Source organism: Mustela lutreola, chromosome 1 (assembly GCF_030435805.1).
Source record: "Mustela lutreola isolate mMusLut2 chromosome 1, mMusLut2.pri, whole genome shotgun sequence".
Taxonomy (NCBI): domain Eukaryota; kingdom Metazoa; phylum Chordata; class Mammalia; order Carnivora; family Mustelidae; genus Mustela; species Mustela lutreola.
Window position 1 is genome coordinate 238,799,592 of NC_081290.1, and position 18,138 is coordinate 238,817,729.

The window sequence follows — 18,138 nt, forward strand, 5'->3', positions numbered from 1 at the left end:
CACCTCCCGGCTGTGGAGCGGCTGAGGTGCTCGCTCGACCCAGTTCGCTGCATCAGTCCCCAAGTGCTAAACCTTTGGGCTCTTTCCAATTCCTTGCTATTATAAATATCACTGCTATGAATATCTCTGTACAAATTACTTTCTTAGTGTTTGGCTGGGAAGCGTTCCCCCAAGTGGAATTACAAAGTCAAAGGGCATGAGCAATTTTGTAACTCTTGTCACATATTGCTGGAGAGTTCTTCAGAAATCTTGAACCTGTTTACCATGACACCAATTATGTATGGCTGTCCTCCAGCCCGCCAATATTAAGGTTCGTTGTTTGTCTTTATTTGGAGCTGCATTGTTGGGTTTGGATTTTTCCCATTGCCGTGCTGGTCCAGAGTAACTGGTACTGGCGCTGTCCAGTTGTTTTCAGCGTGTATGTCTGTAATGACTGGTAATGCCAGGCATGGTCTGAAGGACCCTGAGGACCCGATGGGCATCATTTACCCTGCAGGGATTACGGGGCCAGCTCTGAGTCAAAGCCTGGACCAGGGCCAGGAAACAGAGAGTTGCAGTTCGCCAGGTTTGGTCCCCAGCCCCCAGTCGGCTAGCATGCACCCAGGGCCACTGTCCCAAATGCTCTGATCCTGAGTGTGCTTTGCAAGCAGAAGCACTTGAGCTGGGGAGAAGGCTGAAATGAAGGGGTGAGAGAACCCTGTTGGCCCTGTGCTCGTCCCCAGCCTGGCACACTCTGCTCGGGGACGACCCAGCCACCTGCTGAGCTGTGGCCTTCTGGGTGTACAGATGACCATGCTGTGCATGGCTGGGGTTCAGTGTGCCTGTGGGCATGGGGGGGAAACCAGATTTGAGTCTTTGTCGCATACTTAGCTATTGTCTCGATCCTGAAGATCCTGAGGGGAGGTGCCCCAAGAGTTTGCCCACTGCCTGCTGTCGCACCAGGGTTTGACCACCAGCCAGCTGGGCAAGACCAGGAGTGTTTATTGAGGTCTGGGCCTTTGTGTCTGGGCTGAGTCCAAGCATGGGGGAGTTTGTAGCAAGAAGGGGCCTTAGGGAACATTGCCTCGGGACCGTGGCCTGTAAGTAATGCAGGGAGGGAGGTCAGTGCAATCCAGACCTCAAGACAGAGGTAGTGAGGTTCAGAAGCACAATGCCCAGGGCTGAAATCTGGATGCCATGGCTACTGCAGGCAGGGCTATGGGGTACCCTCTGATCTCAGGACAGACAGGCCAGATGAGGGTGGAGGGTCCAAGCAGACGTGGCTGGTGGGCAGTAGGAACTAGCAGAGCAGGCTAATGTCACAGTGTCAACGGACTCGGAAAACTTGAGAACAAAGAGGCAGATGTAGACCTTCGAGGGTATTCTGGGCAGGTTGGAGCAGGAAGGGCAGACTGTAAAACCAAGGGGATCTTAGAGTTTCTGTACCACGGGCCTCACCATGCAGAAGCAGGATGCTGGGGGAGGGTAGGACACAGACTCAGTATGTGGTATAGATGGGGTGCCCAGCCTCTTAGAGGGGAATTGGCAGAAGCTGGGCAGGGGATCCACATTGCAGCCCAATAGCTGCATTGGCCCCGGCTCCTGTGTGCAGAGGGCAAGCCCAGATGGAGGGCATTAGGTTGAAGGTGAAGCATGCCTGCCATTGGGTAGCAGGGAGCTCTCCTGGGCCCACCTCAGTCTTCTAGGCTTGGGGCAGGCAGCAGGTCCCCTTTCCCTTTCATTCCTGCCCTGCCGTTCATGGGGCCAGCTTGGGTATGGTTGGGGCAGATGGCCATGGACAGAGGAGACATGGTCGGTGCCCCAGGACCCCCAAACGGCGACCAGATAGAGTTGAGACATGACTGGGTACAGCAGAAGTATGGACTTGACCTTTGCACAACCTGGTCCGATGCTGGTGCTACCCAGTGACCTCAGTTTAACACTGCTGAGCCTCGGTCTCCTGTTCTGGAAGATGGAGATACTCAGTATAGTGTGGCTGAAAAGAATAAGTGAAAGTGCTCAGCACGGGCGAATGCCGGTGTCCTTCCTTCTGCCTCCGCAAGTGCCTAGAGTCGAGTCAAGTGGTTTCTGTGGCTGGTGACACCTCTGTTGATCTCAGAATTGTGCCGACATTGGGAGTTTCTCTCTGGAACCCCAGAGTCCAGCTTGGGGTTTGAGAGACACGGATCAGTGCATACACTGTGGTTAGTGCTCTGGCTGGTTCCATCCATGCCTGACTGGTCGTGTCATCCTGGCATTGGCCGAGGAGGAAGGGCCCTGTGGGAAGCTGCTCCGAGGTCCCCGGGCCCCGTGGGTGTGCAGCAGTTCTCCTCCCTCATACAGGGGGGTTCTGACGGGGGCAAGTGGCAGCCAGCGTGCTCAGGCACCAGGCTGAGGTCTCATCTGGCACCCGGCGGGAAAGCCTTGTCCCTGCAGGAGCTGTTACTGATGGCTGACAGCACGGAGATGAGTGGTCCAGGGGGCACCAAGTCCAGGGCAGGAGTGGGTGAGGATCAGGCGAATAGGCAACTCCCTGCGGTCCCAGGGAAGCTGGCCCTGGGTTCAGTCCGTGGACAGGCCAGCTGCGTGTGCCCTGACCCTGCTCCCCAGCCTTGTCCCTCACTGTGTACATGGGTTGGACCTTATTCTTCTCTGGGGGCAGAAGGGCCATGCAAAGGGAGCAGACACTGGAGCAGAGCTGGGCCGTGGCTGCTCCAGCCTCCCCCGGGGAGAGCCACCTGCTCTGGGCACCACAGCTGGGGAGCAAGAGGATTCTCGGGTTCTGACTCCCATTCTGTCCCCTGCAAGCTGTAACACCTGGCGCGCTCCAGCCTGTCTGACTGAGGCCCTTTCTGAAAACGGCCCTCAGGTGTCAGGCGCGGTGCTTGTGCTAGGCATGCAGCAGGGGGCACAGTTGGACCTGGTCCCCTGGTGCCTGTGGCCTAGGAGCAGACTACTTGTTACATCAGTAATGCTGGTGGTATCTGGGGTCTTGGGCCAGGTTCCAGTTCTGAGGGGGCATAAAGTGGCCTGCACAAGCTGAGCCCCTGTGGGCCATACAGTCCTGTACCTGCCAATGGCCGGGGACCATCCACGATCTGTCTGCACTGGCTGGATCCCCTGGGCAGCCCAGCTTGCGGCACCCCCGTCCCGCCCACACACACCCACACTCTGCCACCAGAACGTGAGGGTGGGCCTCCTCGCTCTCACTCTGTTGCTGATGTCCCTTCTCTGAGCCCCTACACCTTTTCTCCTGCTTTCTCCTCTGCTCCCCACTCTTTCAGCAGCTGGCTTCACAAGCCCCTGGCCTGTCAACGACCTCACCAAGTCTGATCCTGACTAGGTCCTGCTTCTCTGGCTCTTCTACCAACAAGATTCCTTACACTCCACCCTTGGGGAGCCAGCAGGGGAGCACCGCCAGGGATCACACAGCCCTGGGTTCGGCCCCCAGCTCTGCTTCTTACCAGACGTGCCAGAACTCGGGCGAGTTGAGTCACCTTCTGGAACCTGTTTTCTGATCTGTAAAATGGGAACCTTCCCTGTAGGGCTTCCCTAAAGATTAAATGAGACCTTGCGTGTGCAGCTTCTAGCACACAGTAGGTGTTTAATGCCTGCTAGCTTCTGGTATCACCTTGTGCCTCGCATTCAGAGTAGAGGGCTGAGAGAATTTTGTTCATCTGCTCACTCAGCAAATTTGTATCAATCTTCTGCCTTGTTTTAGGCACTTTCCCAAGTCCAGGCGGACACAGCAGAGAGCAAAACAGGGAAATGCCTGCCCTCAGGGAGTTCAGATTCCTGTTTCCACAGCTACAGGCTGGAGCCTCTGCCTTGAGCCTTCCCCTCCACAGTCTGCATCTTCCCCGCAGGACCCCCATTCTGTCTCCGGGCCCCTCCTCTCACCGAGCTCTGTGTGCCTGCTGCGCCCACCTGGCGCTCTGTGTGCTCCGGGTGCTGGAACCTAGCACACCTCTGAGCCCCAGGTTCAAGGCTGCTCCCCCTCTGCTTTCCCAGAGAAGGTCCCAGAGCCCCTCAGCCCCACCTCACCTGTGCGGTGGCCCCCCATTGCCATCTTTGTCACCGCCTACTGAGCGCTGGCCCCATCAGGCACCGTTTTGAAGACTTTCGTGGATTAAGTCATTTCCTCTCTTGACATGCCTAAGCAAGAGTTCCCATTATTTGCAGAGGAGAAAACTGAGGCCAGGCTGGTTAAATACGCAGCCCAAGGCCCTGCCACTGGTAAAGGGCGGGGCCAGGCTGAGAAGCCCGGGCAGCCTGGCCTGAGAAGCTGCCTCCAAAGGTGGGCTTTTCCGGCCCCCGTGCGACCCTGCCTTGGGTCCTATGGGCTTGCCTGGACCCCTCCTGCCACCCCCTTCTCTGCCACTGGCTGGGCCACTCTGGCCTGGGCTACTGAAGAGCCCGCACACCACATCCCTGCTCCAAGGGCTGTCTGTGAACTTCTGCCTCATGGGGCCGACGGTGTCATGTCCTGTCCCCAGTGCCAGCAACCCCCGGGACTTCCCGTTGCTAAGAGATTCAAGGCCAGACACTCACCCAGGCACCAATAACCTCCCCCTCTTCTGCCCACTCAATTCCTGCTCACAGGGACCAGTCACACCAGTCACCTCGACACACTCCAGTCTCCCGTGTCTCCCCACTACCTTTACAAGCTTCAGTTTGGCCTCGAAGGCCACCTCGGTCGCAGAGCCCTGCCTGACCCCCATCCCCCACCCCCGCCCCCAGCCCTGCTTCCCGGCCAGACTCCACCGCCCTCTCCCTTGTGCCCACACAGCTCTGGACCTTCTAGACCCTCCACTTCCCTCCACCTGGGATTACCCTTTGTTGCCTCTGCAACCAGCCATGCCATGTCCTCCACGGCCCTGCGGTCTTCACAGGCTGGCACCATGCCTTACTCATCTCCGGGCCCCAGTGACTGCCAGGCTGAGTGCAGAGCGAGCCTCAGCGCTGACATGACCAGAGCCGGCCTGAGGTGCCACCTGCTGATTTGGGGCAGGGAAGGGCCGAAGTTCTCTGTTCTCCCGTCTCCTCCTGCTGCAGAAACCAGGAATGGGGGATGATTCCCATGTGGTCAGATCCCAGTTCGACTGAGCCAGAGGGGCCAGTAGAGGGCATCTGTGTCAATCCTTTCTCTTTGTAATGTTGGCCTGAGGCCCTGACTGGGGGATGCCCAGGCCTGGGAGAGGGGAGGAGGCTGTGTCTAGAATTCAGCCCCCAGCCTTGTGCCCAGAGTCCTTGCCCAGGGCCGAATGGCTCTCTCTCTTCTTTGCACTTTGTCTCCATAGGCTGCCTGCTGGGATAACAGTTACTGCAAATCAGCCCTCGGGCTCCTGGCTCTGCCATGGCCGCCTCCTTTCCCGGTACACCACCTGTGCCCACTATACCTTTGTGATCACAATTTTGCATTCTTTTTTGGTAATTGACATTAAAATTCGGTTCTTTTGGAGAATGGGGTGTATTTCTGGGTCGCTTATGTTCGTCCCTTGATGTTTCTCCTGTGTGATTCATGGCCATCACCACAGTTTTAGCTGTGGTAGCGTTATTATATATTTACTATCTGGTAGGACTGGTCTTCCTCTCATGAACCAACATTCTCAGAATTTTCTTTGTTTTCTTCCCTACTTTTGTTTTTGGCTTCCAGAATATTTTTACCTGGGTTATCTAGAGGAATTAAGGGCAGTGAATAGTTGGGGGGGGGGGGGGTGATAAGGAAGTAGTGTTACCAACTCCCGGACTCCCCACTCCCTCACCTCTGCCCCCAGTTTTGTTGTTGTAGGACTATGGCTTTCCCTAAGACTAGGACCTTTGGGTGGTGGGTGGCATTCTGGGGAGCAGGCCCTGCTTACAGGTGCTCTGAGTGGGCACCGCTGTGCCCCGCTGCCTTCCCATCTGCCGGCAAGGACCCAGGCTCCCTGAGGAGTCCATCTCACTGCTGTATCTTTTTGTTTTGGTGCAAGAGTCTGCCTCCCACTGCCCACTCTCCCAGAGGGTTGTTACCTCAAAAATACCTTATCGCTGGGCACTTGGGTGGCTCAGTTGGTTAAGTGTCTGCTTTTGGCTCAGGTCATGACCTCAGGATCCTGGGATTGAGTTCCACATTGGGCTCCCTGCTCAGCAGGGAGTCTGCTTCTCCTTATCCTTCTGCCTGTGGCTCCCCCTGCTTGTGCACGTTATCTCTCTCTCTAATAAATAAATAAAATCTTAAAAAAAAAACCAAAAAAACAAAAAAACCTTACCTTTTCTTAGCCTATTTGCTCCTTAAAAACACTCAGTTAAGGGGCACCTGGGTGGCTCAGTCAGGTAAGCAGCTGCCTTCAGCTTGAGTCATGATCCCAAGGTCCTGGGATGGAGCCCCACATGGGGCTCCCTGTTCGGCGGAGAGCCTGCTTCTTCCTCTCCCTCTGCCTGCTGCTCTGCCTACTTGTGTACTCTCTGTCTCTCTGTCAAATAAATAAAATCTTTAAAAAACAAACAAACAAACAAAAACACTCAGTTAAGGGACGCCTGGGTGGCTCAGTTCGTTAAGCGGCTGCCTTTGGCCCAACCCGTGATCCCAAGGTCCTGGGATGGAGTCCTACATCTGGCTCCTGGCTCAGCAGGGAGCCTGCTTCTTCCTCCCATTCTGCCTGCTGCTCTCCCTGCTTGTGTTCTCCCTCTCTGTTAAATGAATAAATAAAATCTTTAAAAACAAAACAAAACAAAACACAGCTCAGTCGAGGTCCAGAGTAGACATTATGTCTAATTATGTCACTGACCCAACTGCTCTGTGAGACAGAATTCAGGAACACTGGTGACTGACGTGAGCAAGTCAGGGTGGCTCCTTCAGCTTTCTTCTCATGAAGCCTGTGTTCACAATTGGCTTGCTCACCCCCTTTCTTTAGATCATCATCTGAGGGAATCTTACGAAATCCCTGCACTTTATCAAGCTTCAGAATCCCGTGGTATTTTGCTTTGAACTAAATGAAATCTAATTTTGGAAGAATTAATGTCTTTAAAATAGTCTTATCACATTCCTATAGGAATATACTAAGAGTCCCCACTTATTCAAGTTATTTCTCTAAATCTCAAGTATTTTACATCTCCTTCATATGAATCACATATTCACCTCATTAGTATCATTTTTGAAACACTTCACACATAGTCTTGTCATTGTAAATGAAATATATTCATTTTCATTCTGTGAAACATTATTAGTTTGCAATAATAACAGAAATGTTCTTGGTTATTTTCTTTTTATCTTTTTATCTGGCAACTTTATTGAAATTTCTGATTCCAGAGGTTTTCCCATTGTTCCCTTATGTCTTCTCAGGATCCCCCGTATGTTGTATCACTTACAATAATATAAATTATGACTCCTTTCTATTACAGTAGACTAATGACTATTCATCAGTGTTGCCCTCAGGAACTTCTAAAAAAATACAGGTAGTTGGGCCCATTCCATCCCCTCAGAACTGCAGCCTTGGGCTGGGCAACAGGGCTTGGGATTGGGATTGGTACATTCCAGACCAAGGAGACATCTCCTGCAGAGCCAGAGAAGGAGTGAGCAGGGCTTGTCTGAAAACAGACTGGTACGGAGAACAGGAACGTGATCCATTTTGCAGATGCTTTAAAATGTTTGGTCCATGAGCAAGGGAGTCAGGCAAAGACTGGAAGCAGCAGGTGCAGTGACAGGTTTGCACAGTGAAAAGATCACTCTTGCTGCCATGTGAGAAGAGACTGCAGGGCGGCCAGAGGGAAAGGGGGTGCACACCATTATGTAACAGTTAAGTCACACATCTCCCTGTGTCCCAGGTGATGCTTGCAGTGACTCGTGTATATTAACTCTCAAGTGCCCGGGCACACAGGTGGTTTCGTGGCAGAGCCTGGTCTGGAACCGGCAGCTCCGGCTCCAGAATGCTCTGAAGCACCACAGGCTGTCCCACGCCACAGGTGGAGCCCCTGGGGTCATGGTGGTGGCCTTGGAGGTGGCCTTGGAGGTGGGGAGAAGGGGACCAATTGAAGAGATACTTAGTGTTTAGTATCAACAGGACCTGGCGAGGGATTGAATTCCAGGATGGGGGTGGATATCAAGGTACCCATTTTCCCACATGTCTGTGGCCATTCGGAGTTTCTCTGGGACTTGTCTGTTCACCTTTCCATTGGGTTGTTTGTATGTGCGCATCACATCTACTCTTTTTCATGGGGAGAGGGAGGGAATTTAGACTCCCTTGCTGGCGTGCATTCTATACCTCCTGTCTGTCTTCCAGGTGTGTGACAGGGTAAGGGATAGGTCTCTCTGCTCATTGTACCTTTTGCTTGGGGGCGTGGGGTATGAGAGCAAGGTGAGTCTGCTCTGAGTGTGCTCTACTCTGCTCTCCAAGGCCAGTTGGGATAGGAGGAGAGAAATGATGTCCTTTTCCTGTAAATTGTCTGATGGGGCTCTAGATAATGGAGCTCTAGTGATCTTGGGGGCCCTAGCCGTCAATCCACCCCTCATCTTATATACTGATACTTCGAGGCCAAGAACACTGGGACGGGACTCGTCTGCGGTCACATGGGAGGCCAGGGACTAACTCCGGGATCTCAGGTTTCCCGACATCCAGACATTTGTGGCATCTTCCGTGCAAGGGAGGGCACGGCAGCAATGTCCGCAAGTGTCTGGTCGCCTGTCCCGGGTGGGGGGCCTGGGGGAGGGTCCCACTTCGTGTCACAGCCAAGAGGTGGGGTGGAGGAAAGCTGAGAACAAGTTGGTGGAGCCAGGGGAATGGGTAGGCATAGCTCCGGAAAACCAGATGGGCTGCCTTGTGAGGATGGGGGGTGGGACCCATTGCAGAGACCTGCGGGATTTGGGAGCCGGCGGTCAGGTGGCTGGGGCAGAGCAGATGAGTGACTAGCGCCTCCCAGCGTCTCGACTCCTGCAGAATGGAGACCGCTGAAGTCTATTCGAAGGGCAGGCCCAGCTTGGCCAACTCCAGGGAGAGCCCAGAAGTCCTGATGAGTGTGAGGGCCAGGAAAGGGCCAACTGGACTACAATCCAGGGCCTTGGGCTGCTGAACGGAACCCCTGTCCCCAAGGCACCTCTCCCCACCAGCCTCAGGAAGGCCCAGGCTCTGTGGCCACGGGATGGGTGGCGCCTGTTGTGAGGGGGACCGGAAATCAGGGAGAGAGGCAGAGAGGTCCAAAGCAGCCTGGAATTGGAAAAAGGCAGACACAGATGCTACCCGGCCCAGGCCCACTAGCCGTATGGCCCTTCCTTCATCCAAGGAAGCCTGGAAGGGGCTCACCAGGGCCTCCTTCCTGTACCAGAGCTGGGTGACAACATGGAGGAGTAGGCGGCCCTCTCCTCCCTCCTAGAGCCCAGGCAGGGCAACCGCCCCTGGGACTTCTGTCCTCATCCTTGCTGAGGCGGAGGCTCTGAGGCAAGTCTTTGGCGAGCACCGTTAAGAGCCAGAACGCTTCTGCCTCCCTCCACATGCTGGCTCCTCGGGATGCCCTGATCCATCAGTGAGATAATGCAGCATTGCTTAGCACAGTGCCACCAGGGTGCGGGCTTGCTAGATGGGAGCTCTCATGGCTAATCCTTGTCACCTTGCCACAGTGCTTTTGACTTCCCACCCCGCGGTCACATTCCTCTCAGTTAAGCGGCTCACACCCTGTGCAGTAGGCAAGGCATGCATTGTCCCCATTTCACAGATGAGGAAACTGAGGCAAGTCTGGGTGGGTGGTCTTCTGCCACCCAGTGAGTTGGCAGCACAGGGAAGACAAGAGTTCCTCTCATATCTAGCATGTTTTCACTCTTGTGCATTTCTTCTATAAAATACAAGACTTTTATCCTTCCCTCAGAGTTGGGCAAACATAACTATCTTTTGTCTGCCGTCAGCCATGCTGTAAAGTCAAAATAGAGAAATTTAGTGCTGCAAGGTAGCCTTCAAAATGGTTCCACCCCCTGATCTTCATGAGGCACAGAGAGGCCACATACTCACTCAAGGTCACACAGCACATTAGTGGCAGAGCCAGCAACCGTGGTCTCGTCTTTCAGCTATATTCACTACTGTGACAGGCGTTTGAACTTTTATATCCATTTCAGCGATAGGAACATTGAGCCAGAGAGGCAAAACTATCGACTCCAGTCCCATGGCACTGCCTTTTAGGACACTGCATCCTCAATGACCTGGTGGGCCTAGTCTGATAGTTATGAACCATCCTCAGCAAGAGGGAAGGCCATGGAGCGAAATATTGGTAAATTGGGAGTAATAAACTTGGCAAATAGTTCAAATTGCTTTTCAGGGTCTGATTCCTCTTGCTACAGAGATTGGCTTGAAAATTCAGAGCAGGATTGTTTAAAATGCATTTCTCATTTTAAATAACCAACGGTTTCTTAGGTGAAGAAAAATAACAGGTCAAAAACCGCACACTCAGAGGCTTTTCTGAAAGGTTACAAAATAAAATGTTCTTTGCTGGAGGATATGAAGGCACTGGCTCTCTGTTTGGCAAAGGAGAGGGCTCTGCTAGATAAATCCTGCATTATGAACAAATGAGAGCTCTGTCCCTCTCTTCCTGATCAGCTTAATTCCTTGTTGCTTATCTGCAAATCCAATAATGCTGGGAAAACAGACCCCTCCCGCAGGCTGAGCACAGTGCCTGGCTGCTCCTTCTCAGAGGCATTTTTGTGTTTATAACCTTGGCCCCTGCTCCCTGGAGAGCAGGGCCTAGAAGCCCTGTCAGGAAATGGGGGTGGGGGGACTTGTCTGGGAGGGACAGCCAGTCCAGGACTGGGCCACGGAGCGCCCAGCTTCCCCGCCCCCTGCCTGGGCCCTCAGAGGACGAAAGTGAGTAGATTGTCAGAGTGGAGCCGGTGAGGGGGCTATGGGGGAGCTGTTAAGATTCAGCATCCTTCCCCGTATCCCCTGTGCCCCTCCAAGATGAATGACCTGACCCCGGGTATTTCCAGTGCCAGCACACGTCACTGTGCGGCCCTGTGGAGGTAGTCCTGGTGACCGATCCTGCTCTACTGGGTGACTAGGAAGATTTCAGCTGCACAGATTTCAAAATATTTATTTATTTACTTACAAAATCCACTGTTCACCGACAGTATTTACTGCCCCTCTCTTCCCCTCCCCCCACACCGGGGGCCAGGGGTGTCATCTGGGCTCTCTTGGGGTTACTAGGCCCTCACAGGAGTGGAAAACCAGAGATGAGAGGAAGCCAGCACCTGTAAGAAGACCCAGCTGCAGAGAGGATGGGTTTCTCGGGGGGGCCTAGCTGATGGCACTCAGCTGTGTCTCCATCCTCCGGGGCCCCTTTTCATGAGCCCATGCATGCACGTGCCAGCCCGCGGGGCTTCTTGGAGCGCATTACTTCCGGCAGTATCAGACCCCATCTCGTAAGCCTGCTCCCCTGTGGTTAACCCCCCCGTAAAGGATGCCTAATGATCCGACTGAATACAGAATGCTTTACTTAAAACCAAGTCCCGACCGACAGACCGACGTTTTATACCCCCTACTCCTGCCGATTTCTCCCGTTAGAAAAAAAGGGGTGCTGACGATCTCTGTTGGTAAACTTTGGACTCCGCTGCAGGTCTCCCTCGGTCAGGCTTCTAGAATGGGAATGGATGATTCAAAAGCCTAAGGCTCTCGTCATCTGGTTTTCTCTCGAGGACTGAGGATTGTGGTTAAGCCTGTGGCTCTAGAACTCTCTGGTGCCTGAATTTGAATGTGAACTCTCCCACTTATGATCTGTGCGACTTCGAGCGGGTTATGTAACCTCCCATTTGTTCACCTGTAAAATGGGGATAATAATAGTACTTACCCCATAGTGGTGTTGTGAGGATTCAGTGAACTGAGCCATGTGTATTGGTTAGGTTGAATAGGCATGACTCATGAGATGTTATCATAAAGCAAACTTTATTTTTGTCTCCCGTGGTCTCTTTAATTTTATTCTCTGCGGTTGCTACCCAGTCCCCCCAAAACTAGATGAAATTAAGGCTAAGTCCCATGACTTCTCTGGTCATTTCCAGGTAACTGAAGTTTGTCCTGTCAGTAATTAATATGTCCTGTCTATTGTAATAAAAAAAAATCTTTCAATTTCAGATTTACACCAGCTCTTCTTGTCTGTGACATTGTGCTGTGAGCCAGCTGCCTGTGGGAGGGGGTCTAGCTTGCCGTTCTGACCCTTTTCAGGGTCCAGCATGATGGGAGGGAGGGAAGAAGAGAGGCGAGGAGCAGGAAAATTCTCCCCCAACCCCAATCTGGGTGCTTTGGACACCACTCCATCACTTGGGTGTTTCCATAAACTCAGCTCCCTTGATGGAGGTGACCCTCACTTCCCATAGATCCACAGGACACTATGGTTCCTTTCTCAGGCTCTGGGAAGCCTGGACTCATCCCCTCTCCCCACTGTCACCTCCTTCCACAACAGGGCCCTCTCAGCTAAGATCTAAGATAACTGCATCTGACTCTCGTATTGGGACCCACACTGGTGCACAGGAAAAAGCTCACATTTCTTGAGCCCACAGACCTGACCTTGAAGCAGCAGCATCCGCTCAGCCCTCAGGCAGCCACCCACTGCCTGCTCTTCGAGTTTGCAGCCTGCACCCACTGCCTGTGCCCCAGGACCTCAGGACCATCCTGGGGGGTCTCCTTCAAGCCCCCCTCTCTGGATTTGAGGCAAAGGCCATGGAGCCTTCCCTGCTTCCACGGAAGGTCCATTGGACCTGGAGACTCTCTCTAAAACTCTCCCTCAGCCTCTAACAATTTAGAGGTAGACGTTGGCTAATGGTACAGACCCAGGTTTCCACCATCTGGCTTCCAAGTCGTGTTTGGTCAGGGCTGTCCTATTGCACTTGACAATGCATTATCTCTTCACTCTGCACCTCGACCGGAGAATTGCATTTTGTTATCCTCTTGCTCATATTTGCTTCCTGTGAAACCCGGGGAGGGGGGCCTGGCCCAGAGCGTGCACTCAACCAGTGATGGTCGTGTGTGATCCCACTCACAGGCCCCCCACTTATACTCACTCCGTCACGCTTACATTTGGCTCTATCCCAGTGTTACGTTTTCTTCCGGTTCTGCTTGTGGTGGTGATGATGGTGGTGGAGTTGGAGGTTTGAATTTACTATTATCTCCTGCAGTTATTTGGAAAATAGGCCTATTGCTTTTAGTTCTGCGAGTGCTTACCTGACATCCTCTCAAATACATCAGTAAGCCTGTTCATCTCCCCTGAGCCAGGCAGAAATGGGGCAGTGGGAAATGGGGCTTTGTATAGTCCACAGTTATTTAAACGAGGATTTTGGAGGGCACTATCAGGCGTCCACACTTGGGCTGACATTTGCCATCATGTCAGCTCAACAGCTTTGAAAAGGCACAGAGCTCTGGTTTCAGGCCTGTTCATCTCTGTCCTAGACTTTCCCATTACCCAGCTCGTCGTTGTCAATATGTCTGGCCTTGTCCCCCTCTGTCCTCCGTTTGCTCCCGATGAGATCTTGCTGAAAGTACATCTGGGCAGGTCATTCTTGGCTTAAAACCCTTTAGTGGTTTCCTGTTGGCTGTAGGATAAAGTTCAAACTCTTCAACCTGGCGTTCGGGGTTCAGGGTGTCGTGTGATCTGGCCCTGCCTTAACTTTCTAGGCCCTTCTCTGGCCACATGGAACCACTCAGTTCTGTGCTACCCTGTGGTTTTGCATTTCGGTTATCAGCTGCTCTGGTCACATGTTCTCATATCCTCGTAGCTTTGGTCATGTCATCTTCTATGTCGAGAACGCCCTTTGGTAAAAGAACCCAGCTTGGTGCTAGGCCATTTGTAGATTCTCAGTAACTGGTAAGCATCCCCTTTCCTTTCTTATCAGTCTATCAAAATCCTACTCATCCTTCAAGGACCAATTCAGATGTCATCTTTTTCCCTCTCAGGACAGATTTGTCCTACCCTGACTCCCTCCCCTTGCTACCACTGGCCGCCCCTCCTCTGTGCCCCCAGCATCTTGTACACATGTGTTGTAACCCTAGCACCTGGGGGCTTGGTGTCTCTCCTGTCATACTGAAAGCTCACTGAGAGCAGAACCGGGACTGACGCCAGCCAGAGCCCTGCATGGACCTGCCAGCCCGGGCTTGTCAAGCCCATCACCTTCCTCAGCCCGCAAGGATGCAACACAGAGCTCCAAGCTCCGAGGTGGGGCACCCTGGGACTGGCTGCCCCATCAGGATAGATACTCACTTATTGTTCATATCCTGTTGCATCCAAAATTGATTAGAGGTGGGCCACACTCAATACAACTGTTAAATTAGAAACAGAAAATTTAAACCTGCACATGGAAGTGGCAAGGTGCCAAAAGAAGGTGTGAACCTTCTTTGTTAGGTGAACTCATCTTGCCTGGAGGTGCTTGCATTGGGGTCTTCCAGCTGGAACAGCAGGTAGGAGTGTCTCCTTTGGCCTAAACTCTTGCACTCCCCTCACAAACTGTGGTCCTCTTTGAAAATGTCTGAAAGGTGGGACGCCTGGGTAGCTCAGTCAGTTAAGCATCTGCCCTTGGCTCAGGTCATGATCCTAGGATCCTGGAATCGAGTCCCTCCATCAGGCTTCTTGCTTGGCTGGAAGCCTGCTTCTCTCTGTGCACTTGCTGTCTCTCTCTGACAAGTAAGCTTAAAAAAAATTTTTTTTTAATTTTTTTATTTGACAGACACAGCAAGAAAGGAAACACAAGCAGGGGGAGTGGGAGAGGGAAAAGCACGCTTCCTGCTGAGCAGGGAGCCGGATGCAGGACTAGATCCCAGGAACCCAGGATCATGATCTGAGCTGAAGGCAGACACTTAATGACTGAGCCACCCAGGTGCCCCTAAAATCTTAAAAAAGAAGGAAAAAAAAAAAAGGAAGAAAGAAAAAGAAAATACCTAAAAGGCAACAAAGAGAATTTCAGTCCACCCTTGCAGAGTTTGGGCAGGTGGTGAGGCAGGCGTTGGGTTTGCTATGTGGTGGGATTTTGGTGGAGATCACTTGGTTCCGCAGGCTAAATTTAAAAAGCTTAGGCCGTTTCTCAAGGTCACCCTATAGCACAGTTGTAGTCTAACCATGGGCCAGTGCAATCTACCTCATGTGGCTTTCTGATGGAAGCCAAGGGCATACCCTTAAAATGTCAACCAGGGAAGCTCTTTGAGCAGGAAAACCCATTGCCAGGTCTGAGTTGAGTGTGAAGACTTACACACCCTTTAGAACTCACAGAGGCACATACTGAGATCCTCCCCATGCCCATACCCACCAGCATGCCATCCAACAAATGTTCTTGTGCAGACCCAGTCTGCAGCAGGCACACCACACACACACACACACACACTCATGCACACTCATGGGTACATGGCACACAGTCCCACTGGCTCCCACACATCCCATTGGCACGTGCACAGCCTCTACAGGAAGAGACATGGGGCGCTGTCTTATTTCTGCACCTCACTCTGCCTCCAGATTTTGCTCTCTTAGGACAGAACCTGAAGCATCTATTTAATAGATTCAATTGCTTTAGGCTCCTGAGACCTTCCAACTTGATTCTGATTGCTTTAAGGTGTCAGATGATTTGGGAATAAATGGGGAAAGCATTCACATTCTTGAAGGGGAAGTCTTCTAGGCTCTAGTCCTCACTGAAGTGGTAGCTGTAGACTGTAGTTTGTGGAAATGTGGTCTGGAGGATGGGACCAGCCTCATGTTGCTAGGCAAGGTTCTGTCCTCCGGTCCTAAAGGACAGAGGCCCTCAGGGTAGTGCTTTGACCTCCAAAGCAGGGGCCAGTCCCTTTCTGCTAACCTTCCTGGGAACCCTTGGTGGAACCGAGGCCCATGCCAAGTGTCCCAGCAGGCAAGGAAACAGCCCTGCTTTCGTCCCCTGCACCCCACTCAGGGGTGATTCCTTTTGTCTACTCTCTGTCCACTGGGACAGTGATAGCTCTTGGAGGTTGGTAAATAACCAAAGGTCATGGCCTTCAGAGAGTATCGATGCTGTGCCAGACAGAGATGGAGCTGTTCTGTCCTGTACTCCAGAAGCCTGAAGAAAAGAGACCCAGTGTGTGGCATGTGCACGGCATGAATCGAGCTAGGCAGGAAGAGGCTAACGGCAAAGGTTATGGGCCCAGACTGCTTTGTGCGAATCTTAGCTTCACCACTGAACGTCTGCGACTTCAGGCAAGATCTTCACCTTTTCTGTGTCCCAGTTTTTTTCTGCTGTGAAATGGGTATGATGAGAGCCTTCACCTGCTAGGGTAGTTGTGAGGATGAAAGGAGTTGCAGTGTAGAGAGCACCTGGAGCCCAGCAAACGCTCTGGACATTCTGGTTATTGTTTTCGTAGTTAATGGGGAAGGCCAAGCCAGACAGAAAGGCTGGGACAGTCCTGGGGTGGGGAGTCCTGGCTGTGTGGACCTAGGGCAGCAGGATGGGGTCCTCTCTCAGCCCAGCTGGTTCTTTTCACACTCTTTCCCACCCAGTCATGCTGTCCTGATGGCCTGTTTCACACCAGAGGATCCCTACATGGACCTGCATGGTTGCAGGCTCTCTATGCTGCTGACTCCAGGGTGCTGGTGAGGATACCCACCAGGAGTGTGGAGCCTGAGCCCCTCAGCAGACCCCCGCCCCATCACCAGTTCCCTCCTCCCCTGCTGGGGATTCACTGTCCACCTCATCATGCATGGCTTGCTTTAGAGTTGGTGTGAATCACAGCCAAGACCTCCTCGGCACTCAGAGACTTTAAGATGACCTTTTTTTGGAAAATTTCTGCCTCCTTTTAAGTGTGGCCCCTAGAAGAGCTTTGGAGGACTCAGGCCCTGGTTCTATTTCAGCTCCGTCGCTTTGTAGCTTAGTACCCTTGGCCATCTTAGCATTATGGATGCTTTATTCTCTGGAAATAGGAATAAAATACTTGCCTCTCAAGGCTGTTGTGGAGCTTAAATAATATAAATCTATACGGGCTGGGAATGCAATAGCATACGTTGTTCTTCTCTTGACTGCTACAGCTTAGAGCAGAAAGACCAAGGGCTTTGAGAAAGCAGCTCCCTTGCTAAAAAAAAACAAAGGTTCCCCTGGGGCCTGTGAGGATGGGGGTGGGGGACTGGAAGGGGCAGAGAAAGGAAGGCCAGCCTCCAGGCATGGGACCTGCAGGTTCCCCGAGACCTCTTTTCTGCCCTCAGCCCCTTCCCGCCCCCCAAGGATCCCCTCCTCACCCACTGCTCCTCCCCTCTTCCCCCCATCTAAGCGGTGGTTCCCATCTCTTAGTGGAGATAGGTAAGACAGGCAGGCAGGTAGGAGTTAGTAATATCCCCGCTTCACAGAAGAAGAAACTGAGGCTTAGGGGTCTGGGGATCCGCCCCGCCGCAGCGGCCTTAGTCCGGGGTGGGCGCGGGCGCGGTCACGTGTGCCGCGCGGGAGCCCCCGGGGCTTCGGGGAAGGAGCGGAGGCGGGGGCGTTCGGAACGCCGGCGCCGGCCGGGGGTGGGGTCTCTGCCAGGGGCGGGGCGAGGGGGCGGGGGCGGGCCGCTGCCACGCAGCGCTCGGGCCCCTCCGCGCGGGACCGAGCCCCTCCAGTGGCGCCCGGCGGTGCGGCCGGCCTCTCCTGCTTCCACGCGCGCGCACGCCCGCCGCGGCCCCGCGCACTCCGCCAATTCGCCCATCGCGCCGCGCACACAGCCGCTCGCTAAGCCCGCGGCCGGGGCCCTGGCGTGCGGCGCGGGCCTCGGCGGGGCCCAGCGCCCCGGCCCGGGAGGATGCGGCCCGGGGCGGCCCGGGAGCTGAGCAGGGCCCCCGCGCCGTCCCTCGCGGGCCCGGGCTTCCAGAGCCGCAGCCACCGCCCCGCCCCCGGGAGACATGACTTCCAAGCCGCATTCCGACTGGATTCCCTACAGGTACGCGGACGCCCGTCCACCTCCCCTTCAGCTCGGGGGCGTGGGCCGACCCGGAGCGCTCGGGACGAGCGGCGCCCCCCACCCCGACCCGGAGCGCAGGGCCCCTGTACTCATCCCATCCCACACTGCGGGCGCGGGCTGGAGGCGCAGGGCCTTTCTACCCTAACTTTGGGCCCCGGGCGGACTGAGCCGGCCTGCCCTGCCCCATCACTCCTCCGCAGGGGTTGCTGGAAGGGACCAGTTCTCTGGGCCTGTGTGGGCCGTGTTGGGTCGGGCAGCGCCATGTGGTCGCGCGGGT

The 18,138-nt window shown here is 53.8% G+C and overlaps 1 protein-coding gene across 4 annotated transcripts in view; it reads left to right on the forward strand.

The window, feature by feature from the left end:
* Positions 1-18,138, forward strand: part of TUB (TUB bipartite transcription factor) — an 86,913-nt gene that overhangs the window by 46,233 nt on the left and 22,542 nt on the right. Inside the window, exon 1 of one of the 4 annotated variants that reach the window (XM_059135144.1) lies at positions 17,503-17,840. The exons of the other annotated variants lie outside the window; for them this stretch is intronic. Coding sequence (XP_058991127.1) covers positions 17,803-17,840 — 38 coding nt within the window. The 5' untranslated portion in view covers positions 17,503-17,802. Of the gene's footprint in view, positions 1-17,502; positions 17,841-18,138 lie in introns of those variants that run through there. 4 annotated transcript variants of the gene reach the window in all.